General features: G+C 35.9%; 1 protein-coding gene across 1 annotated transcript in view; it reads left to right on the top strand.

Annotated features, from left to right (window-relative positions):
- DYNC2H1 (dynein cytoplasmic 2 heavy chain 1) overlaps positions 1–25,540 on the top strand; it is a 306,581-nt gene that overhangs the window by 200,162 nt on the left and 80,879 nt on the right. The window contains exons 81-82 of the mRNA XM_047752686.1: positions 1,301–1,509; positions 4,928–5,032. Coding sequence (XP_047608642.1) covers positions 1,301–1,509; positions 4,928–5,032 — 314 coding nt within the window. The remainder of the gene's footprint in view (positions 1–1,300; positions 1,510–4,927; positions 5,033–25,540) is intronic.

Genomic DNA, 25,540 nt, shown 5'->3' on the forward strand with positions numbered 1-25,540 from the left:
AGAAAAGCAACATGAAGTATTTAACACGTTTAATATATTGAGTAAGCTAGCAATAATTCTTGACTTTTACTAGTATTGCTGTGTTTTAATTTAAGTTCTGTTTGGTTTCTTCTTTCTTAAACAAAATAAAACTTGTCTTGAGAACAATGAGTATAAGAAGAAAAATAAGATTTTCTTATAGAAATTCTGTAATATTTCACATTATGGCTGCTTGTGTCTTATAAAGTTTTGTAATTACATTATAAAAAGTATCTTAATGCTTCTATATGCCCTGGTGACCTGCTTAAGAATAAATGATATATCCATTACTAATATACTATTTAGTGAAGATCAAGGTGGAATTTTTGAAAATTTATGAGTACTTTTGGTCTCTTGTTATAGCTACTTAGCCACTTGGTAGTAGTAAGATACAAGCATGGAATGACCTTAGTCCTCCACTCTACCCAAAGATGTCCTTTTCTGCAGGAGGCAACCTAAATCACTGTGTCCCAGGGCATACAGTAACACTGTCATCAGTCATTATCATAAAATTTTATAGTAATGAAATAGAACTAAATTAGAAAGGCTAGCAGTGATGCTAACTAGCTGGATTAAAGTTGTGTTTCCTATATTTCATGCTATTGGGAAGGAGGAAGTTTTCCTCTACCTTTCTAAGTTCTTCTGGCTGGTCTAAGAAATAAATTGACATGAAACAGATTGACAAGAAAAGACCAAACAAAAATTAATAACATATATACATGAGAAAGACCCAGGAAGACTACCTAACTTGCAAAAATGGCTGAAACCCTCACCTTACATGCCATCTTCAACTAAAGAGAAAAAAAAGTGTTGGGGGTAATGGTTTTGGACTTCAAAGGGGAGGAAGGCAGTTTATATGGAGATGGCAAAAAGCAGATGTTTGGTAGACAAATTGCTGGGCCATGCAGAGGATTAAGACACAAGAATTTTAACAGACTTTACCAGGTTCCTTCCTGTCTGTCACAGCTAGTTCATACTGTAGTATCTATGATGATAGTTCCTTTCCTGGAATAGGTCTTCTGTGATTATGTTAATATTACTAATATTAATGAACACTTATTAAGGAGCATTATATTAATATTAAGCATTTTAAGGAATTAAATATGTATTGTTATTTACTATAAATATTGTTATTTATAGTTATAGTTATATATTATTTATAGTTTATGTATTGTTATTTCCTATAAATATTACCAGAGTCAGGAATTTAGTTAATATTTTAGAATACTTTTTAGAACATTTCTAATATCTTAGAAATAAAATAATATTTTTTTAATTATAGGTACCAAAGATGTACAGTGGGAATTTGTACACGGCTTGCTTGAAAATGCTATTTATGGAGGACGTATAGATAACTATTTTGACCTTCGAGTTCTTCAGTCATACCTGAAACAGTTTTTTAATTCTTCAATAATTGATGTATTAAACCAAAGGAACAAGAAAAGTATATTTCCGTATTCCATATCTCTACCAAAATCCTGCAGCATTTTGGTAGGTAAAATTAACTATTATTAATTTATTACCAGATGAAACTTGAATCATTTCTTATTTTGTTAAATTTGTGTTCTTTCTTTTCAAATAATAATATTTCAAGTAATTATCATTCACAAATATGGATTATTATTTGTTATGCCAATATGCAGCCTGATTCTCTAAACTATAGTTGGCTTTCCTGTATACTTTTGGATACCTACTGATTATTGATTGATGATAATAGGATATAGTATGTAAGTAAATCTTGAAAGGGGTGGTCAAGGAGAATTTTTAATTGTTGGGCTGCTGTGGCGATCTGGAGTGGGAGAATATGCTACTTCCTCATAGGCATGAGAGTGCTCAGATATATTAAATTTGAAAGAAAGCAAACTAAATATGTGACCTTATTTGGAAATAGAGTCGTTACACGTACAATTAGTTAAGTTGAGGTCATACTGGAGTAGGGTGGGTCCTAACAACCATGTGACTGGTATCCTTATAAAAAGGGGGGAAATATCGTAATTGTGTGGTAATGGATGATAATGAAATTTGTCGTGGTAACTACTTCAAAATGTATACATATATTAAATCATTATGCTGCACACCTAAAAAAAAAAGAAAAGAAAGCAAATATTATTTAACAAATGTCTGTCTTCATTCTCCAGCTTATAAATTTGAAGTAGTTCTAAATGAAAAGATTCACTTTATCTAGATTTCATAGCAGCATTTTTATTTATGTGTATTTATTTTATCCAGCTATAGCTTTTTGCTTTGAGTCGTCATATAAAGCCTCCTAGAATGCAATGATCTTTTCGAGAAAATAGTACTAAGTGTAGCCCAAAGATTTCAATTCTAGTTTATTTTTCCACAAACTTGTATTTGTGTAATGCCTAAATAATGTTTTTTATTACATATAATATTAGAATTAGACATTTCTTCATGAATTACAAAATATATATATATTCAGTCATATAGTTTTCTCAGTATTGTGCCTTTTTCTCTCATTCAAATATTTTTCAGGAAAATTGATTTAGTAACATAAGTTAAAATATAAAGCTTAAAAACCATATTAAAAATATTGCTCTATTAAATATCATCTATTATGTAATTAGTATTGTTTTGTTTTTTCAATATCTTCCATTCATTTACTCATTCATTCAGTAAGACACATTAAACATCTGTTCAGTGATAACACTGTACCAGAGTTTGTGTATCTCTTGATGCATCTGTGGAGTTTACTTTCTAGTGGGAGAACCTTAGAGTGAATGAGCAAACAGAAATATTACTTACTTATTTATTTATTTATTTATTTATTTATCTTTTTAGGGCCACACCTGTGGTATATGGAAGTTCCCAGGCTAGGAGTTGAATCAGAGCTGCAGTTGCCAGCCTATGCCACAGCCACAACAATGCAGGATCCAAGCCACATCTGCAACCTACACTATAGCTCATGGCAACGCCGGATCCTTAACCCACCTAGTGACGCCAGGGATTGAACCCACGTCCTTTGGATACCAGTCAGGTTCATTACTACTGAGCCACAAGGGGAACTCCAATTTATTATATATTTATTTCAGATAGTGTATGCTGACAAATCTTTTGTCTCTATTGTTTGAGGTTTAAATTAAAAAATCAAATTTGTACAGAAAAGTATATATCATAAATGTACAATGAAATGCATTTTTATACATTGAACATAGGAGTATAACCAGCACTGGGATCAAGAAACAGAACATTAGCAGCTCCCCAGACATCCTTCTCAAGTTCCTTTCTCATTACTACCCCCCCCCCCAACAAAGGATACATCATCCTAACTTCTAACAGCATGTATTAGTTTTGCCTGTGTTTGTGTTTCATGTAAATGATATGATCTGGCATATATTCTTTTGTATCCAAGTGAGGATAAATCAGCCTGGGTATGTAGTTGTATGTTATTTAGGAAACATGTCAGTGTATAGTCCTAGGTAGAAGACTCTAGCCAGTCTAGACAAGCAAATTTCACAGACATTTTAAAATGATCAAAGTATATAAAGACAAAGAATAATAGTTTTAAAATTATGGCATGACTTATGGGAGTCAATATTTAGCTTCCTTTCTAATTGAGTTAGATAAAAGGAGGAAGGCAAAAGTTTCCCAGGAGATGAGAACACACACGCACATGCGCACACGTAAATGTGTACATATATACATGTTTACACTCATATATACATATATATATATACACACACACATATACATATATACTTACACATACCTACATTGTGATTGAACACCTTAAGGAAGTTTACTAAGCTATAGGAGTGGAAAAATTTCAAAGAACGGCATTCTTTCCAAAATTTGATATACAGGTCCTTACAGCTGGGCTCCAGGAAGCCCAGGACCTGTATCTTGGAAATGCTTCAGAGGCAGCTGCCAATAATGAGAAAGGATGACAGAGGTGGAGGCAGAAGATGAGTCTCCTTCACCAAAAAGTTTCTTCTACTTCAGGAAGAACAGTTTAGATGCATGTACAATGCGTGCCTTAAAATAACTTGTCTCCTCATGAAAATAAACAAAAGAATTCCCATCTTTGGGCCAAACCGAATAAATCCTTTTGATCTACACTTAATTTCCCATCTAAAATCAGATGAGTGATTGACAAATCAAGCCTTTGCAGTGCTTATAGTAATTCTTCGGATGAAATGATAGGATGAATTGGTGCATTTTATCACACCTTATAGGTTTCTGGGGGAGTTCTAACAAGTTTTTAAAAAGATGGCTGGAATATTTATCTCATTGTAAGTAGAGCTGCACTCTGCCAATTAGTCTTTGGTTAGTTATAGGAAAAATAATTATACATAGTAGGCATAGCCACTGAAATATGTTTGTTTTACTTTATTTATTTATTTTTGTATTTTGATGTTTTAGGGCCACACCCATGGCATATGGAAGTTCCCAGGCTAGGGATCTAATCGGAGCTGTAGCCACCGGCCTACGCCACAGCCACAGCAACGCCTGACCCGAGCTGTGTCTGTGACCTACACCACAGCTCACAGCAACTCCAGATTCTTAACCCACTGAGCGAGACCAGGGATCAAACCTGCATCCCCATGGATGCTAGTCAGATTCATTTCCATTGAGCCACAACATGGGAATTCCTGAAATATGTTTGTTTGAAATATGTTTGTTTTAATCAATTCAGTGTTTGTTTGAATGTGAGATGTACAGGATAAGAAAGTATGGTATCAAATAATTTAAGTTTGAAGAAGTAATGACAAAAGAAATTTCTGTTAGATAACTGAGTTAATGTTATACAGACTGAAAGTGAGATGTACCTGGAAAAGGTAACATGAATTACTAATAGTTCAAAAATTCATGATATTCTGGTTCTTTCTTAATTCAATGATTGTAACTTCAATCTTTACTGAAAAACTGTTTTTTACTTCTTTGTTTTTAGGACTACCGTGCTGTCATTGAAAAACTTCCGGAAGATGACAAACCTATTTTCTTTGGTCTGCCTGCCAATATCGCTCGCTCATCTCAGCGTATGATCAGTTCTCAGGTAACCTAAAAGAAGATCTAAGTGTTAGAAAAAATGTTGCTACTAGGCCTGAAGGGAACATTACATTTTATTTCGTACTACAGATCCACCTGCCGTTATTTTAAAAGTTTTACTTTATTTAACACAATAGATTCCAGTCTTACCTTAAATAAAATTTAAATGAGCAAAAGCATTCTATCTTAATACATTTGTTAAAATTAGTAAAATAGCACTGAACACTATCAATTTTATCCAAAATATATTTTTATTTTATTAAAGCTACTTTATATTTAATTTATGCAATTGAATATATCTCTAAATTTTATGTTTTCATAAAAAATACTAGATATACATGTATAATTTACATTTGTATGTTATTTTATAAAAGGTAAATATTTAGTGTTTCATGTGATTTCACTCATGACTGAATGTTACAAAACATTGGAGTAAGTATGGATTTTGAAATTACTGAGACCTACCTAGAAAAACATTAGCCATGAACATTGTATATTCTGGCTTCTATTGAGACCAAATAATTAAGAAGAGCTAACATATATTGACCTTTAACTTTGTACCTAGAAGTGTTTTAACTACCTTATACTCAGAAACTTTAGTCTCCATAAACTCTATCTGGTAAGATCTATTATTTTTCCTTCTTGATATGTGAGGAAAATGAAATGGAGAGAGTTAAGTTATTTACCCAAGATCATGGAGCCAATAAGAGACAGAACCTGTATTTAAATTCAGTCTGTCTGAGTAAAGGCATGGCCTCTGAACCATGAACTGCAGCTGCTCTTCAAGCATAAATGTACTGCTAAGCTATGTGCTCCAGATTGTGAACTATTACAGAAGTTTCACTATGTATCAGTGTATGGAAAACTCTTAGAGCGCTTAACAATTTACTATTAATAATTTATAGGCATTCTATCTAGATGGCATTATCTTATATACCTGTACAGTTTTGTATTTCTCACTCTTTTAGCCAACATTTATAAAACTGATAATGTTTTCTCTCTTTATTGTTCATTAAATTTTTCATTACTCACTTTTTTGGGGGGAATGCACCTGTGGCATATTATGGAGGTTCCTTCCCAGGCTAGGGGTCAAATCAGAGCTACAGCTGCTGGCCTATGCCACAGCCACAGCAACACCAGATCCGAGCTGCATCTGTGACCTACACCACAGCTCACAGCAACCCTGGATCCTCAACTCACTGAACAAGACCAGGGATCTAACCCACAACATCATGGTTTCTAGTCGGATTCATTTCTGCTGCACCATGACAGGAACTCATCATTATGCAGTTTTAATGATCATTCTCACATCTTTGTAAAAAAAGTGAGTATATAAATATATGCTCATTTGCATAATATATAAATAAGTGTAAGTGTTCTCTGGAACAAATAAGATCTTAACAACCTCTCTTCATCTGTGCTAGCTCAAAACACTCTGTAGTTCTTTTTCCTTTTCTCACACAAAGCTTTAAGTCAGAGAGTTCGTGAAAGAATATAAACATACATGTCCCTCAGCTTCATAACATATATGATTACACTCTAGTCATTTCTCTTCATGCTTTTTGTTGACCTGAAATAATTATTTTTCAATTAGCCCCAATAACATATAAGAATTGTGTATATACATATGTGCATACATGTGTGTATATGAGGTGTGTCTTGTATGTGTGTATAATTTTACAACAATGTTTAAGCAAAAAAAAGGTTAAAAGAAGGTTATTTAAGAAATAAAAGTTGGAGTTCCCGCCATGGCGCAGTAGTTAACGAATCTGACTAGGAACCATGAGGTTGTGGGTTCGATCCCTGGCCTTGCTCAGTGGGTTAACGATCGGGCGTTGCCGTGAGCTGTGGTGTAGGTTGCAGATGCGGCTCAGATCCCGCATTGCTGTGGCTCTGGGGTAGGCCAGAGACTACAGCTCCGATTAGACCCCTAGCCTGGGAACCTCCATATGCCTCGAGAGCGGCCCAAGAAATGGCAAAAAGACAAAAAAAAAAAAAAGAAATAAAAGTTTATTCCATAGAATCCAAGAGAGTATTTACTTTGGGAACCTTATCAGTAGAAGATCAAAGTCTGTCTTTAAAGTTCTGTTAATAGCATAACCTGGCTTTCTATCTAATCTCAGTTTTATTCAGCTTCTGAGAGAATCTCAGCACAGCTTGGATCAAATGTCTCATGATGGGAAAAGAGTAACCTAGAGTAGATGCAGCCTTAGAGACTTCAGGGAAGGATATAACACACGAAATGCAGAATACTGAGCATCTTTGTTTTATAGAGAGGCCCACCTACCACCTTCTTTTGTTTCTGGACCGTGTATGTTGGCCATTGATAAGAGCCCAGAGTGTGAGGACCCTCTTGGTGCTGGGTAGTCATAGCCTTAGTCACATAGTCCAGGGTGTGCATGCTGTGCTACCATGAAGTTCCCTAGTCTAAGTGGAACCTCAGGGATCAGGGGTTTCAGAGCAAACGAGGCAAACAAACATTTTACATTTAGCTTAAGTCTGTCATTTCTAGAGAAGTAGTACTGTAGGAAGATAAGAATCCAATGTTATTTTTCTAGATAGTCCTGAGACAACCTGGATTCATATTTACTTTTCAGTTATTCTATTTAGCATACCAAATAATTCTTCAAAAGTTATTTTATTATGATCTAATCCCACTATTTTGTCTTGCCTTAGTATTTAAATTTTTATAAATATTTATTGAATGAAAAGAGGATAACATATTCTTCCTTAAAGTTTTCTGGTAATACATACTCTCTTTATATTTTAACTGTCAGTCTGTTTTACTGTTAATTTACTTAGCTGTTTAACTGTTCTTAATTATCATGTTTATACCTAAATAGTTTTCAGAGTGCATCAATTACTGCAACATTTTAAAATTACGATTAACATTTATACGTAGTTAAAGTGATAAAATTTGTATATTTAGAGCATATTTAGGGCTTTTCACTCCAAGTCACATTTGAAGCCACATTTAGAATGCTTGCCCATCTTTGAAAGTGAATGTTCAGATACAAAGCAGTCTGAATTATGCTGAGTAGATTTTCAAAAAACATTATTGATCATATACTAGTTCAGGGATGTGAAACTGATGTTGAAGCAGGTATTTGATGATTTGACATTTTAAAATGAATTGAGTGTATCCATACTAGGCATTTACCACAAGTGGTGTTTACTGCAGTTTAATGATACTTATTTACAAGTACTATGAGTCAGCAGTTACTAGTTTTCATGGGTTTTTTTTTTTTGCTGATGTAGCGGTATTTATCACATTCCATAATTATAGTACAATATTATTGCTTGTATTCATTATACTAGGCATGTCTGTGGATTATTTACTACTTGCTGTAAGTTTGTACCCTTAAACACAACTACCACCGTCCCATCCCCTAGTGACCATCATTTTACTGTTTTTTTACATGTTTAACTTTTTAGATTCAATATTTGTTTTTCTCTGACTTGCTTAGCATAATGTGCTTAATTAAGGTCCATCCATGTTGTCATAAATGGAAGGATATCCTGCTTTCTCATGGTTGACTAATGTTCCATTGTGCATATATTCTACATCTTTTTTGTCCATTCATTCATTGATGGACATGGGTTGTTTTCATATCTGGGCTGTTAGGAATAATGCTGCAATAAACATGGGAGTTCATATATCTTTTTGAAATCCTGTTTTCATTTCCTCTGAATATATGCCTAGCAGTGGAATTTCTAGATCATATAATAGATCTATTTTTAATTTTATGAGGAAATTCCATACTGTTTTCCATAGTGGCTGCTCCAGTTTACACTCCTACCAACAGTACACGAAGGTTCCCTTTTCTCCATATCCTTGCCAGCACTTGTTGTTTCTTGTCTTTTGATTGATAACCATTTTGACAGGTATAAGGTAGTATCTCACTGTAGAGTTCATTTGCATTTCTCTGATCATTAATGGTGTTGAGCACTTTTCCATGTGTCTTTTGGCCATTTTGATGTACTCTTTGGAGAAATGTCTCCTGTTCTGCCCATTTTTTTAATCGGATTTTTTTTTGTGTCTGTGATACAGTTGACTGAACTCTTTATATATTTTAGATGTTAACTCCTTATCTGATATATATTTGCAAAAGTTTTCTCCCATTCTGTAGGTTGTCTTTTCATTTTGTTAATTGTTTTGGTGTGCTAAAGCTTTTGACAGTGGTGTAGTCACATTTGTTGATTTTTGCTTTTAGTTTTTGTCCTTTTGGTATCTTATTTAAAAAATTATTGCCAAGACATTGCTTCTTCCCTATGTTTTCTTTTAGAAGCTTTATGGTACCTGGTCTTACATTTATCTTTGATCCATTTTGAGTTAATTTTTGGGAGTGACATGAGATAGGGGTCTAGTTTCATTGCTCTGCATGTATTTCTCTAGTTTTCCTAGCATAGTTTGTTGAAGAGACTATCTTTTCCCCATTGGGTATCCTTGGCTTCCTTGACTCTATTTACTGGAATATATTAGTCGACTCTGTATACTAGAATTTAATTCTGGGATTTTTTCTATTCTGTTCCATTGGTCATTTTGTGTATTTTTGTGCAAATAAAATACTGTTTGGTTCCTTTTTTAGAATTTCAGTCTCTTTGATAGAGTACTCCTTCTGTTTATTAATTTTATTCCTGAGGTCATTGTATTGCCATTTGATTTTCTTATATAGCTCATTGAATTTCTTCATAACAGCTGTTTTAAATTCTTTATCAGTTATGTTGCAGTATTTCCTGTCTTTGAGTTTGGTTGCTTAAAAAATTGTCATTTTCTTTTTGTGATGCTGTGTAAGTGTGATTTTTCATGGTGTTTTATAACAAGTGCCTTAGCCATCACATTTGAATTAAAGAACACCTTTCTCATTTAGGCAAGACTGTTTACTTTGTTTCTAACAGTTCAGTAGGTTGGTATTTGGGAGCCTTTTTGTTTTCCAGAAGATGGCACTATAAGCCAAGTTTCTGGTTTTTCTTATCAGGGATGACTAGCTGTTGTTAAGGTAGGGAACAAGTGCATGCATTAAAAAACAAAACAAAACGAAACAAAAACCTCGCAAAAAAAAAAGTTTAAAAGGGTGGCAGCAGAGTTGGAAGAAATGTGTGCTTAGAACCTAAGACACTGGGTGTGCCCATGGCCCAGAAGATGTATCCTCCAGCTGGGGGCTCTGAGAAATCCATGGGCCAGACCCTGGGGCAGACAGCAGAAAACACTTCCTTTAGATCTCTTTGTGTGCCTACTTCCCATTCCTTTCCCTTCCTCCAGTCACTGCAGTTTCTCCTCAGAGAGAGCAATGGGTCCCTCCTGCTGCAGAACATGTGGTCATGCAAAACTTCCCTCACTGTCTTCACCTTCCACCTACTCTGCCAGAAAAGTTGGTGCTGTCCCTCTGCTGGGCATGCCACTGCCACCTCTTGCTCTACAGCCACTACCCCTGTTCTACTGTGTCCTCCATGGGCCAGTCCACTCACTTTCAGTTGCATATGTATATATATGGATTTCTCAGGTGTCCTGTATGATGTGCATAGGTGCTTTTTCTCAGTTAGGGGTGTTCAGTTATTTAAATCGAAAAGAAGAGAAAAAAGAAATGACTCACACTGCCCTGAGGCTGATGGCCACACTCCTGCTTCTTTTTGTTGTTTTTGTCTTTTGTTTTTTTAGGGCCACACCTGGGGCATACGGAGGTTCCCAGGCTAGGGGTCTAATCCAAGCTGTTGCCATCGGCCTCTGCCAGAGCCACAGTAACGCCAGATCCAAGCCACGTCTGAGACCTATACTGCAGCTCACAGCAACGCTGGATCCTTAACCCTCTGAGTGAGGCCAGGGATTGAATCCGCAACCTCATGGTTCCTAGTCGGATTCGTTTCCACTGCGCCATGACAGGAACTCCCATACTCCTGCTTCTTAAAAAATCTTTTGTAGGAGTTTCTGTTGTGGCTCAGTGAGTTACGAACCCATTGTAGTCCTACGTGAGGATGTGAGTTCAATACCTGGTCCCACAGTGTGTTAAAGATCCAGCATCGCTGTGACTGTGGCGTAGGCCGGCAGCTGCAGCTCCAGTAGGACCCCTGGCTCAGGAACTTCCATATAACACAGGTATGGCCACTAAAAAATGAAAAAAGAAAGAGAAATCTTTTATAATATACACACCAGAGGTGTTTCATCCATATCGGCTGTTACACTATCCCTTTTCCTTCAACTCTTCCACTGCGTTAGAAACGTTGTATTGATGATATTGTATTAGTCAAAATGCAAATGTCAAAAGGAAGAAAGTTTAGGTTCTATTTTTGATGATAGCAAGGGAAAGAGATCAACTTGATTTATTAAAGTGTAAATGAATAGTGTTTGAGGTGTCCATGTCATATCCAGTGGGAAATGTCTAGTAGGAATTTTGACTAAATAAACATTGGAGAGAATTCAGATATATATTGATTTTTTTAAAGGGTTTGACAAACAACAGCACATCTATGGGAGATGAAGCCATGAAAGTCAGAGATTATTAGGAAACATTTATAGAGCCGGAAGAGAAGAACCCTGGGAAATGCTCATATTTAATATATGTTTGAAAGATTTTAGCAAGAGTAAACTGCAGTCAGAAAGTGAGACAATCAGGAGAGTTTTAAAAATATTTTATATTTAAAGCAACCATAAATATTGTTTCAGTTGATTTGTAAACAAAATGCTTTAAAATATTTCTATTAGCTTCTGGATAAAGATATTTCAAAATTCCTTTGTTTACCTCATTTTTGTTGGAACTGGCCTTGACACTGACACCACTTTTTGCTCATGTAAATGTTTTGTTCAGTACCCTGTCCAAAGTAGCCCTCTTCATGTATTGATCCTTTGATATTTTTCACTTTTATATATGTTCAGCTGTCCAACATTAACTGCTCCTCTGTAACTTGGCAATGAAATAGGTTTTGAAAATGTAGAGATGAATAAAAATAGTCCCTCTTTTGAAGGAATTCAGTCCAGGGGGGGAAGATGTATGAAAAAGAGCCCCTACAATATAAAGGATAAAATAGAAGCATGTATTCTAGTTATTTAAGTATGGATCCTGTGAATTTGTATCTCAGTGAGTATATGTACTTTTCACTGACCTGCTAAAGAAATTTTTGAATGAATTAGGTAATTTTTTATGTTTGCACATAATTTGTGCAATTATGACACAGAATTTGAATCTATGAGAACACTTTAAAATTAAGCTAAGTGAAGCCCTACTAGAGAAATCTTTAAGGCAGAAATTGTACCACTCTTACAATTTCAAATATATGAATGTTTGAAATTTTACCCTTTTTATAATAAAAAGAAAGTTCTAGTTTGTACAGCTTATTTTGTTAAACAAAACTTTGGGGAAATGAAAGCTAAACATAATTAAATTTAATACTTAAAATCATGTTCTTTAAGCTCCAAACTGTTATCATTAGCATGTATCTTTGTTGACTGAGAAGAAGCACTATCTTCTGTAGGTGACACATGTTGATTTTTGTTTGCCCAGATATATGAAATACTTAAAATAACACTCAAGAAATAGTAGTCCCCATTATTTTGTTTGGTTCTGGTAAAAATCCTTAATGATAATGCCAATCTCCTCCATCTCTTTCACATCCCTTCTCCCCTTGAACCAAAACAGCACTCTTATCTCTTTGGCAAAGTAGCAAAGTCACTCAGATTTCTCCCCTGGATTAATATTCAGATACCAAGATCAAAAAGGTACACTTTTCATTGGGTTAGATAAATGGAATATTAGAACTCTGTCTTGATTGTGGCCATACTTGGGGTGAAAGAAGGGTCAATAATAAGTTAACCTCTTACAATGACAGAAGAAGCCAAACCAAGTTCATGACTTTTCTTGAACCTATCAGAGAGCTGAGATCATGGAACAATTAGCGAAAATCTAAGGAGAGACAAGTATCTGCAGGTGGTTAAAAGATAGAAGCATTTGTTTTTTTTTCTACCTGGAGCAGATGCAGCCAGGCACTGGTAAGAATTACGCTTAATGAATTATTCAAGGCCAAGTGCAGGCTGCTGGAGAATGAAAGCCACAGATATAGGGTGAGTTCTCACCCTTTTAAGGGCTTTTTCTCCATGGACCCTTACTTGATGAGAGTACTTAAAAGCTTCCTTTGTGGTAGTGGCTGAGGGAAGGAAATAATGTCAGTTTGGGAGGAGGAGAGGCGTAAAACTCTGTCCCTATCTGCTTTATGGAGCAAAAAACTTTAATCTGGGGTTCCTGTCACGGCTTAGGGGAAACAATTCCAACCATGAGGTCCCTGGCCTTGCTCAGTGGATTAAGGATCCGGCATTGCATGAGCTGTGGTGTAGGTCGCAGATGCGGCTTGGATCTGGTGTTGCTGTGGCTGTGGCATAGGCTGGCAGCTGTAGCTCTGATTTGACCTCTAGCCTGGGAATGAACCTCCATATTGCCGCAGGTACGGCCCTTTAAAAAAAAAAAGGCAAAAAAAAAAAAACAACAACAACTCCTTAATCTGTGGGGAGAGGCAAAACCAAACCAAAACAAAACAACAAAGATAAAATCCACTGTTGCCCTTAAGGTACTGAAGAAAACTCAGTGCACAAAGACTCCCACTCTAAAGGCTTAACAGAAGGAAAGGAATGCCCACTTCCAAGCATTAAAACTAACTAAGTCTCTACCACTCTGCACAAGATGTTCAGCTCTAACAAAACATACAGCATATGAAAGTGCAATAAAAGATAACATACTCTCTTAGAAGTTTTTTCTCTTAAGAGATAAAGTAAGGGAGTTCCCATCATGGCTCAGTGGTTAACAAATCTGACTAGGAACCATGAGGTTGCAGGTTCGATCCCTGGCCTTGCTCAGTGGGTTAAGGATCCAGTGTTGCTGTGAACTGTGGTGTAGGTCACAGATGTAGCTCAGATCCTGCATTGCTGTGGCTCTGGCGTAGGCTGGCAGCTACGGTTCCAATTGGACCCCTAGCCTGGGAACCTCCATATGCCGTGGGTGCAGCCATAGAAAAGATGAAAAAAGACAAAAAAAAAAGAATCAAAAATAATCAATAGACCTAGACTTAGGTTAATAGACCTATGACAGATTTTGGAACTAAGAGCCAATTTAAAATAATTCCCATTTATATGCTAAAGATTCTGGTGGAAAAGGTAAACAATATGCAAGATCAGAAGGTTAATTTCAGCTGCGATATAGAAACTATATAATGAATGAAATGAAAGTGCTAGAAATAAAATATATATTAACAGATGAAGAATATCTTTGATATGCTAATCATTAGATTTGAAACAGCCAAGGAGAGAGTCAACGAAGTTGAAGATAAATCAATAGAAGCTACTCAGACTGAAACAGAGGAGAAAAAAAGTGGAAAAAAATGGAACAAAGCATTGAGTATTGTGGAAGAGTATCAAACAGTCTAACAGTTATGTAGTTGGAATCCCAAATCCACGAATTTCAAAAAACATCGTGCAGGATAAATCTCCACCCTTCCCACCCCAAGAAAAATAAGCCCACCAATATGATGTATTTAAACTGTCAAAAGCAAAAGATTAAAATACCGAAAGCAGCTAAAAGGGGGAAAAGACACACTACATACAAAGGAGCAAAGATAAGTATTAGAGCTGCCGTCTCCTTAGAGTCATTCAAGTCAGAAGACACTAGAATGGTAACTTTAAAGTGCTAAAAAAAAAAAAAGATTTAAACCCTGAATTCTATACCTAGCAAAACAGCTTTCAAAAATGAAGAAATAAAATCTTTCGTAAGCAAATAAAAACAGAACTTATTGCCAGCAGATTTACTGTACAAGAATGTTTTAGGAAGTTTTTCAGGCAAGAGAGCTATAATACCAAACAGATTATTGAATCTACACAAACAAATGTAGAGCTTGGGGATGGAAAAAAGTTAATTAAACTAAATATTTATGTTAATTTCTTTGAAAGATAACTGCCCAAAACAAAAAAAAAAATCATTGCAATCTCCTACATATTGATAGAATATGTGAAAATAAAGTGAACAAAAGCTATAGCACAAAAGTTAGAAGGAGGGAAGTTGGAGTATGCTGTTGTAAGATCCTTATAGAATAGTGGAATGGTACAATAATATATGAAGATTGACTGATTAATTAAAGAGGTATACTATAAACCATCAGACAACTACTATTTTTTTAAGAAATTATAAATAACGAGTGTGGAGATAAATTGAAATAGTAAAAATGTTCAATGGGGATTAGAATTGGGCATCAGTATATTTTATGACCTTTGAGGAAAGAATATTTTTATTCAGAGTTCAAATAATGTGCTATATAGAATCAACTGCATGTATAATAGTGTAGGGGAGGGAAAAAAACCCTTTTTTTCCCTATGCTTTTAGATTCTTAGCTGGGGCTTTTCCTGGAGAAAAGACAGGTTAACAAGAGAAAAGTGCAAAGATTTACTTAAGATTTGTATGACATTGGGAGCCTTCATAAGGAAATGAAGGTCCAAAGTAATTGTTAAACCTGAACATTTTTATGCCAGATTTGATGGAGAGTGGAAATTCATGGGAGATGTGATAGGACAAAGTGGTATGAACTAAGAACAGCAAGCTGGGGGAAACTTAGTTAAGATTTCCTAGTGTCCTTCTGTCTGCAGAGATCGGGATGCTTGCTCCTTTTCTCCAGATTATAGTGAGGGTACTCCTTACCTGAGGGTCTTATCACCTGATTCAGGAGAAGATCAAAGAATCCTTCCTGCACCTACTATTCTTACATTCCTTTAGCTTAAAACATACAATATGCCAAAGTGCCGTATTTAGGGATAGTGAGTCCTGAACACCATCAGTACTCTTGTTAATCTTAGTGGTGAATGTGTCTTGAGTAAACCATGGGTTTAGGACCAAATTTAAGGTTCTCGGTGACTTGAACATGTTTGATGACTGAGATAAAGCAACCAGTGTAGAGGTGGAGATTGGATATGCAGGAAATGGGGGTGATTTATCCAGACAAGGAGACTTGGGCAGGTATGTTAGCCTCGTAAAAGCAGAAAGGGTAATTGTTCCTTAGAGATGAGATGAAAAAAGTACACAAGTAACCAAAAGAGTTATTTTGAAACAGAGAAGAAAATTTGAAGCTCTCGTGCCCTTGGTTTTCTGGATCTTCTCATTAAAGGGTGAGTTCAAAAGTTTAAGAAAGTGAGAAAAGTTTAAATAAGTCTCTGTGGTTGGAGTTTGTCACAAGGAATCAGTTAGTGATGCACCAGATCATGCTCAATGAGAATGGATGGCATGCATTTGTAAGGAAATGTCTTATCCTACTTCCTTTCTTCAGCGTCTAATTATTTTCTAGTTGTTGGTAACATCATGTTTCTTTCTAGAACTTAAAGGTTGTTAAAGATATTCTCTGTTTTTTATTGTACTTAGCTTTAATTTTATACTTATACAGTTTTAGTGCTCATGTGAATTAACTTGCTACTGAGGTTTATAAAAATTTCATCTCCAAAAATATTAGTATTATCAGTCTTTTTAATATTTGCTGTTCTAATAAGTTAAATGAGATTTAGTTGTATTTTTAATCTGTATTTTTCTGATTAATAATAATATTGAGTGGAATCCCATCGTGGAGCAGCAGAAACAAATCCAACTAGAAACCATGAGATTGCGGGTTCAATCCCTGGCCTTGCTCAGTGGGTTAAGGATCCAGCATTGCCATGAGCTGTGGTGTAGGTCGCAGATGCAGCTTGGATCTGGTGTTGCTGTGGCTCTGGCTTAGGCTGGCAGCTGTAGCTCCGATTCGACCCCTAGCCTGGGAACCTCCATATGCCATGGGTACAGCCCAAAAAAGGAAATAATGGTAATAATAATAATAATATTGAGCAACTTTCAGTGTGCTTATTGGTCATTTCTATATCTTTTTAAAGTGATCAAATCTTTTGCACATTTAAAAGAATTCAGTTATTGGCTCTCTTAAGTTGTAGGTGTTCTTTATTGTTTCCCACATTAATATACTTCAGCTCTTTTGTAAAAATTCAGTTGACCACATATTTAATGGACTTACTACTATATTGTTCAATTGATCTATATGTCTATTGGTATGTTAAAAAAAAAGTCTCAATTGTTGTAATTTTGTTGAGTCTTTAAATCTGATAATCTAAATTTCCCTAAATTTTTTCTTCTTTTTCAATGTTATTTTGGCTATTTTAGGACCTTTTATATAAATTTTAGAAGTAGTTTGTCAATTTCCACACACAAAAAAAACCTTACTGGGGTTTTGATTGGCCTTACATTGAAACTAGAGATCAATTGGGGGAGAATTGAAATATTATCAGTATTGGGTTTGCTGAACTATATATGTAGAATCTTTCAATTTTTAGGTCTTCTAAAATGTATTTCTGTGATATTTTTGAATTACTTTTCTGATGTGATTTTAAATGGTATTGTTGTTCTGTGACCTTGCTAAATTAAATCACTCATTCTAATAACCTTTTTTGTAGCTTCCTTAGGCTTTTCTATTTAAACGATTACGTTGTCTAAAAATAAGGATAGTTTTACTTCTTTCTTTACAATCTGTATCTGTTTAATTTATTTTTCTGGCCTTTAAATGTGGCTAGGATCTCCAGTAAATGTTGAATAGGAAGAAGATGCTTTGGCTTGTTCAAATCTTTTATCAGATAAAAGCATTCTGGTCATTAGATAGGAGGTTAGCTGAGGATTTTTCATAGATGTCCTTTATCAGATTGAGAAAGTTTCCTTCTCTTCTTCTTTGTTGGGTAGTCTTATGATTATTTTGGTATTCTAAATGACATGAAATCTGCATATCAGATTCTTATTTACAAACTGGTCAAAACAAAGTCACATTTATTGCTTGACTATAAGCTCAGAATAAAAAACAATTAAAAAAAAACCTTAGCTGCTAAGGAATTATGCTTTAGAACAGACTTTAGAATTAATCTATTCAAAACTTTATTTAGAGAGGTACTGAGTTCCTGTTGTCAAACACTGATAAGCAGTATACTCAGCAGTATAATTTAGGCTTCTTGAATTATTACATTGCTCCTATAGGGGAAAATTCTTTCTCCAAAGTCTTCAAGATTTTTTTTTTTCTCAAATGACTGTTTTTAACCTAGGAATTCCTAAATTTGGTAAATGCCATATTTGTTCTTCTGTTTAAAACAAACAAACAAACAAAAATTATTTTCTTTATTCCGGCTTTGTGATTTGGTCCCATGGCTATAAGGAAAAAAAAGTCATATAATTGAATATGATATTTAAGACTTTTCACTTCAACAATCTCAAACTGTGATTTATGGAATTAATAAACTCAGAGAAATGGTAAAGTGCAATTCTCAAAATAGTCTTTAGCGAAACCACTCCATCACTTTCTTTAGAAATCAATGCATCCCTAGAACAGCCTGAGATGATTGTATGAAATTTTGGTGTGAATACTTCTAACTTTTGTACATATATTCAATAGACTATAAGATTCAGGAAAAAAAAAAAAGGTCTAAAATTTATTTGAATCCACATCTACGCAAGCCCGTAATCTTCCTATAGAGATTTTAGGTATGGTGAAATAAGGCTTGGCTTCTGGAAAGAGACTTCCTTATTCTTAGGCCAGCCCAACTCTCTCCAGGAAATAAGATCTTCTAACAAAAGAATGCACATTTTCATATTCTCTAGATGGTAATAGCAACAGTCATTTTCCTACAATCCCTTTCCAGCCAGCTCAGTTGTTAAAAACATTCATTACAAACATCCACCAGCACTTGCATGCTCAGGCCTTCTACTGTTTCTCTTGTCCTCTGATCCTCTGATCCTTGCTCACTCTGGCTGAGCCAAACTTGTCACACTTGTTTGAGTTTCTGCCTAAGAGTCTTTGCATTTTCTGTTTCCTTTGCCTGGAGCATTCATCCCCTAGAATATCTACATGGCTTACTCTTTAACTCCTTTCAGGTCTCTAAATGTTAACTTATCAAACAGGCTTTTCTTGACCACTTATACAAAATAGCCACTTCCCTCCATGCTCAGTATTGCTTTTTCCCTTTAACCAGCTTTCTTTCATAAGACTTATGTTTCTATAGGACTTCTTCATATTTCTCTAATTTTGAATTTTTTACTTCTTTTCAAAACATAATCCTTGATACTTATAAAAGACTATATGTGTAATATTAATATATTAATGTATATAAATAAAACAAGAGGATGATGATATAATGAAACCTATGAGCCAAAAACAACCCAAGCACCAGGATATTACCAGAAACTTGTATCAACTTTATTTTTTTAATTACTCAATTTATTACATTTACAGTTGTACAGTGATCATTACAATCCAGTTTTATAGGATTTCCATCCTACAACCCCAGTGCATCCCCCACCCCCTCAACTGTCTCATTTGGAAACTATAATTTTTTCAAACTCTGTGAGTCAGTATCTGTTCTGCAAAGAAGTTCATTGTGTCCTTTTTTCAGATTCCACATGTTCGTGAAAGCATTTGATGTTGGTGTCTCATCGTATGACTGACTTCACTTAGCATGATAATTTCTAGGTCCATCCATGTTACTGAAAATGCTTGTATTTCGTTCCTTTTAATGCCTGGGTAATATTCCATTGTGTATATGTACACATCTTCTTGATCCACTCCTCTGTGAATAGACACTTAGGTTGTTTCCATGTTTTGGCTATTGAAAATAGTGCTGCAATGAACATCAGAGTACATGTGTCTTTGTGAGTCATGGTTTTCTCTGGATAGATGCCCAGGAGTGGGATTGCTGGATCAAATGGGAGTTCTATTTTTAGTTTTCTGAGGAATCTCCATACTGTGTTCCACAGTGGTTGCACCAATTTACAACCCCACCAACAGTGTAATCATGTTCCTTTTTTTCCACACCCTCTCCAGCACTTATGTTTGTAGACGTTTTGATGATGGCCATTCTGGCTGGTGTAAGGTGGTGCCTCATAGTGGTTTTGATTTGCATTTCTCTACTAATGAGTGATGTTGAACATCTTTTCATGTGTTTTTTGGCCATCTATATGTCTTCTTTGGAGAACTGTCTGTTTAGATCTTCTGCCCATTTTTGGATGGGGTTGTTTGTTTTTTTGGTATTGAGCCGTAGAAGGTGTTTATAAATTTTGGAGATTAATCCCTTGTCAGTCAATTCGTTTGCAAAGATTTTCTCCCATTCTGTGGTTGTCTTTTCATTTTGTTTAGGGTTTCCTTTGCTGTTCAGAAACTTTTAAGTTTAATTAGGTCCCATTTGTTTATTTTTGTTTTTATTGTCGTTACTCTAAGAGGTGGATCTGAGAAGATGTTTCTGTCGTTTATGTCAGAGAGTGTTTGGCCTGTGTTTTCCTTTAAGAGTTTTATAGTGTCTGGTCTTATATCTAGGTCTTTCATCCATTTGGAGTTTATTTTTGTGTATGGTGTTAGGGAGTGTTCTCATTTCATTTTTTTCCATGTGGCTGTCCACTTTTCCCAGCACCACTTATTGAACAGGCTGTCTTCTCTCCATTGTATAGCCTTGCCTCCTTTGTCATAGATGAGTTGGCTGTAGGTGCGTGGGTTTAATTCTGGGCTTTCTACCCTTTTCCACTGATCTATATTTCTGTCTTTGTGCCAGTACCATGACAGTTTTGATGATTGTTGCTTTGTAGTATAGTCTGAAGTCTGGGAGCCTGATTCCTCCAGCTCCATTTTTCTTTTTCAGGATGGGTTTGGCTATTCTGGGTCTTTTGTGCTTCCAAACCAACTTTAAAATATTTTGTTTGATTTCTGTGAAAAATGTCCTTTGTAATATGATAGGGATTGCATTGAATCTGTAGATTGCCTTAGGTAGTATAGTCATTTTGATAATATTAACTCTTCCAATCCAAGAGCATGGTATGTCTTTCTCTCTATTTGTGTCATCTTTGATTTCTTTCATCAGCGTCTCATAGTTTTCAGAGTACAGGTCTTTTGTCTCTTTAGATAGGTTTACTCCTAGGTATTTTATTCTTTTGGATGTGATGGTAAACGGGATTGCTTCCCTAATTTCTCTTTCTGATCTTTCATTGTTAGTATATAGAAATGCCCTCGATTTCTGTGTATTAATTTTGTATCCTGTGACTTCGCCAAATTCATGGATGAGCTCTAATAGTTTTCTGGTAGACTCTTTAGGATTCTCTAGGTATAGTATCACATCGTCTGCAAATAGTGATAGTTTTACTTCTTCCTTTCCAATTTGGATTCCTTTTATTTCTTTTACATCTCTGATTGCTGTGGCTAGGACTTCTAAAACTATGTTGAAGAGTAGTGGCAGAGAGAGGAGATCTTTGTCCTGCTGATCTCAGCAGGAATTCTTTCAGCTTTTCACCATTGAGAATGATGTTAGTTGTGGGTTTGTCTTACATGGCCTTTATTATGTTGAGGTAGGTTCCCTCTCTGCCCGCTTTCTGAAGGGTTTTTATCAGAAATGGGTGTTGGATTTTGTCAAAGGCTTTTTCTGCATCTGTTGAGAGGATCATATGGTTTTTATTCTCCAGTTTGTTAATGGGTGTATCACACATTGATTTGCAGATATTGAAAAAACCTTGTGTCCCTGGGATAAATCCCACTTGATCATGATGTACAATCCTTTTAATGTATTGTTGGATGTGGTTTGCTAGTATTTTGTTGAGGAGTTTTGCATTGGTGTTCATCAGTGACATTGGCCTATAGTTTTCTTTTTTTGTGGTATCTTTGTCTGGTTTTGGTATCAGGGTGATGGTGGCCTCATAGAATGAGTTTGGGAGTGAGTCTTCCTCTGCAATCTTTTGGGATAGTTTCTGAAGGATAGGTATAAGCTCTTCTCTAAATGTTTGATAAAATTCTCCTGTGAAGCCGTGTGGTCCTGGATTTTTGTTTGTTGGATGTTTTTTAATCACAGTTTCAATTTCAGTTCTTGTGATGGGTCCATTCATCTTTTCTATTTCATCTTGGTTTAGTCTTGGAAGATTGTACCTTTCTAAGAATTTGTCCATTTCTTCTAGGTTTTCCATTTTATTGGCATATAGTTGCATATAGAAGTCTCTTATGATCCTTTGTATTTCTGTGATGTACGTTGTTACTTCTCCTTTTTCATTTCTAATTTTATTGATTTGAGTCCTCTCTCTTTTTTTCTTGATAAGTCTGGCCAAGGGTTTATCAATTTTGTTGATCTTTTCAAAGAACCAGCTTTTCATTTCATTGATCTTTTCTACGGTTTTCTTTGTTTCTATTTCATTGATTTCTGCTCTGATCTTTATGATTTCTTTCCTCCTACTAACTTTAGGTCTTGTCTGTTCTTCTCTCTCGAGCTGCTTTAGATGTAAAGTTAGCTTGTTTATTTGAGCTTTTTCTTGTTTCCTGAGGTGGGCTTGTATTGCTTAAACTTTCCTCTTAGAATGGCTTTTGCTGCATCCCATAGGTTTTGGAGTGTCATATCTTTGTTGTCATTTGCTGCTAGGTATTTTTTAATTTCCTCTTTGATTTCTTCCGTGATCTATAGGTTGTTTAGTAGCATGTTATTTAGTCTCTATGTGTTTGTGGTTTTTTGCAGTTTTTTTTCTAGTTGTTGATTTCCAGTTATATAGTGTTGTGGTCATAGAAGTTGCTTGATATGATTTCAGTTTTCTTAAAGTTACCTGGGTTTTATTTGTAGCCCAGGATATGATCAATATTAGAGAATGTTCCATGTGCACTTGAGAAGAATGTGCATTCTGTTGCTTTTGGATGGAATGTCCTGTAAATATCTATTAAGTACATCTGGTCCAATGCTTCATTCAGGGCCTTTGTTTCCTTATGGATATTCTGTCTGGATGATCTGTCCATTGCTGTAAATGGAGTGTTGAAGCCCCCCACTATTACTGTCTTATTGTCGATTTGTCCTTTTAAGGTTGTTAACAGTTGCCTTATATATTGTGGTGAACCTAAGTTGGGTGTGTAGATATTTAAAATTGTTATATCTTCTTCTTGGATTGATCCTTTGATCATTATGTAGTGACCTTCCTTGTCCCTTAAAATATGCTTCATTTTAAAGTCTATTTTGTCTGTTATGAGTATTGCTACTCCAGCTTTCTTTTGATTCCTGTACGCATGGAATATTTTCTTCCATCCTCTCACTTTCAATTTGTGTGTGTCCCTAGAAGTGAAGTGGGTCTCTTGAAGACAGCATATATATGGATCTTGTTTATGTATCCATTCAGCCAGTCTCTGTCTTTTGGTTGGGGTGTTTAGTCCATTAACATTTAGGGTAATTATTGATATGTATGTTCTTATTGCCACTTTATTAATTGCTTTGTATTTGTTTTTTTGTTGTTGTTGCTCTTTTTTCTTCCCTTCTTCTCTTATACTCTCCTCTTGTGGTTTGATGACTATCTTTAGTGTTGTATTTGAGTTGATTTTTCTTACTTGTTTGTGTATCAATTGTAGATTTTTGGTTTGCAGTTATTCTGAAGTTTTGATATGAGTCTATATATATATATATATATATGAGATTGTTTTACATTGTTTGTCTCTTAATTGCAAGTGCATCTCCAGTGTCCTGCATTTGTACCCACCTCTTCTCATGGTTTCTGATTTTGGTGGCATAATTATGTGTGGATGATTTTGTATCTTTACTGTATGAGCCTTTACTGGTGAGCCTTGTCATTTGTGGTATTTTTGTTTCTGGTTGCAGCCTTTTCTTTTCTGCCTAGAGAAGTTTCTTTAGTATTTGTCATAAAGCTGGTTTAGTGTTGCTGAGTTCTCTTAGCTTTTGCTTATTTGTGAAGCTTTTGATTTCTCCTTAAATCTCAATGAGAGCCTTGCTGGTGAAGTAATCTTGGTTGGAGGTTTTTTCTTTTTATCACGTTAAGTATATCATTCCACTCCCTTCTGGCCTGCAGAGTTTCTGCTGAAAAATCTGTTGATAACCTTATCGGGGTCCCCTTGTATGCTATTTGTTTCTTTTCCCTAGCTGCTTTCAAGATTTTCTTTTTGTCTTTAATTTTGGTCAGTTTGATTAATATGTGTCTCAGAGTGTTCCTCCTTGGGTTTATTTTATATGGTACTCGTTGTGCTTCCTGGATTTGAGTGAGTGGTTCCTTTCCCATGTTAGGGACGTTTTTGGCTATTATCTCTTGGAATATTTTTTCTGTCTCCTTCTCTCTCTCTTCTCCTTCTGGTACCCATAATACAGATGTTGGTGCGTTTAAATTGTCCCAGAGTTCTCTGAGACTCTCTTCATTTGTTTTCAATCTTTTTTCTCTATTCTGTTCCACATCCATAATTTCCAGTAGTCTGTCCTCCATTTCGCTTATTTGTTCTTCTGCCTCCTGCATTCTGGTGTTGGCTGCTTCTAGTGAGTTTTTTTATTTCGGTTATTGTATTTTGCATCTCTTCTTGTTTAAGTTTTATATCTTGTACGTCTTTGCTCAGCGTTTCCTGTAAATTATGCATCTTTGCCTCCAGTTTATTTCCAGTGTCTTGCATCATCTTTGGCAGCGACAGTCTAAAGTCTTTTTCCTGAAGGCTGAGAATCTCCTGATCACTTAGCTGATTTTCTGGGGTTTTTCCTTTCTCCCTCATCTGAGTTATAGCTCTCTGTCTTTTCATTTTTATAGGTTTTTGGTGTGGTGACCTTTTTACAGATAATAGAGTTGTAGCCTCTCCTTACACCTTCAATCACAAGGTGTTTGCCCTCCTTGTGATTGAAGTTGTTTTGGGGGCTTGCTTTTGGCTCTCTGATGGGAGGGACTGATGCCTGCCCACTGGTAGGTGGAGCTGATTTCTATCCCTCTGGTGGGTGGGGCTTTGTCTCTGGATGAGATCAGTGGTGGCTGTGTGCCTGGGAGGTCTTTTTGCAGCCTGTTTACTCATGGGAGGGGCTGTGATCCCACCAGGATTGTTGCTTGCCCTGGGGCTTCTCAGCACTGATGGGTGGGGCCAGATTTCCCCAAAATGGCCACCTCCAGAGAAAGGCACACTGCTGAATATTCTGGAGAGTTTTGCTCCCAGTGTCCTTCCCCTACAAGCCACATTCACTCCTGTTTTCCCAGGATGTCCTCCAAGAACTGAAGTCAGGTTTGACCCAGATTCCTATGGAGACTTTGCTTTGCCCTGGGACCCAGTGCACATGAAATTCTGTGTGTGCCTTTTAAGAATGGGGTCTCCATTTCACCCAGTTCTGTGGAGCTCCTGCACACAAGGCCCACTGGCCTTCAATGCCAGATGCTCCAGGGGCTCTTTCTCCCAGTGCCAGATCCCCACACATGGAATTTTGATGTGGGGCTCAGAACTCTCACTCCTGTAGGTGAGTCTCTGTGAACCAGTTACTTTCCAGTTTGTGGGGCTTCCCACCTGGGAGGTATGGGGTTGCTTATATTGCATAATTGCCCCTCCTACCTCTTGATGTGGACTCCTCTTTGTCTTCTGGAGTAGGATATCTTTTTGAAAGTTTTTGGTCCATTTGCTTGAAGACTGCTCAGCATTTAGTTGTAAGTTTTGTTGTTTTTAGGAGAGAAGTTGAGCTCCAGTCCTTCTATTCCACCATCTTAATCCCATCTCCTGTATCAACTTTAAA

This window comes from Phacochoerus africanus, chromosome 11 (assembly GCF_016906955.1).
Source record: "Phacochoerus africanus isolate WHEZ1 chromosome 11, ROS_Pafr_v1, whole genome shotgun sequence".
NCBI lineage: Eukaryota > Metazoa > Chordata > Mammalia > Artiodactyla > Suidae > Phacochoerus > Phacochoerus africanus.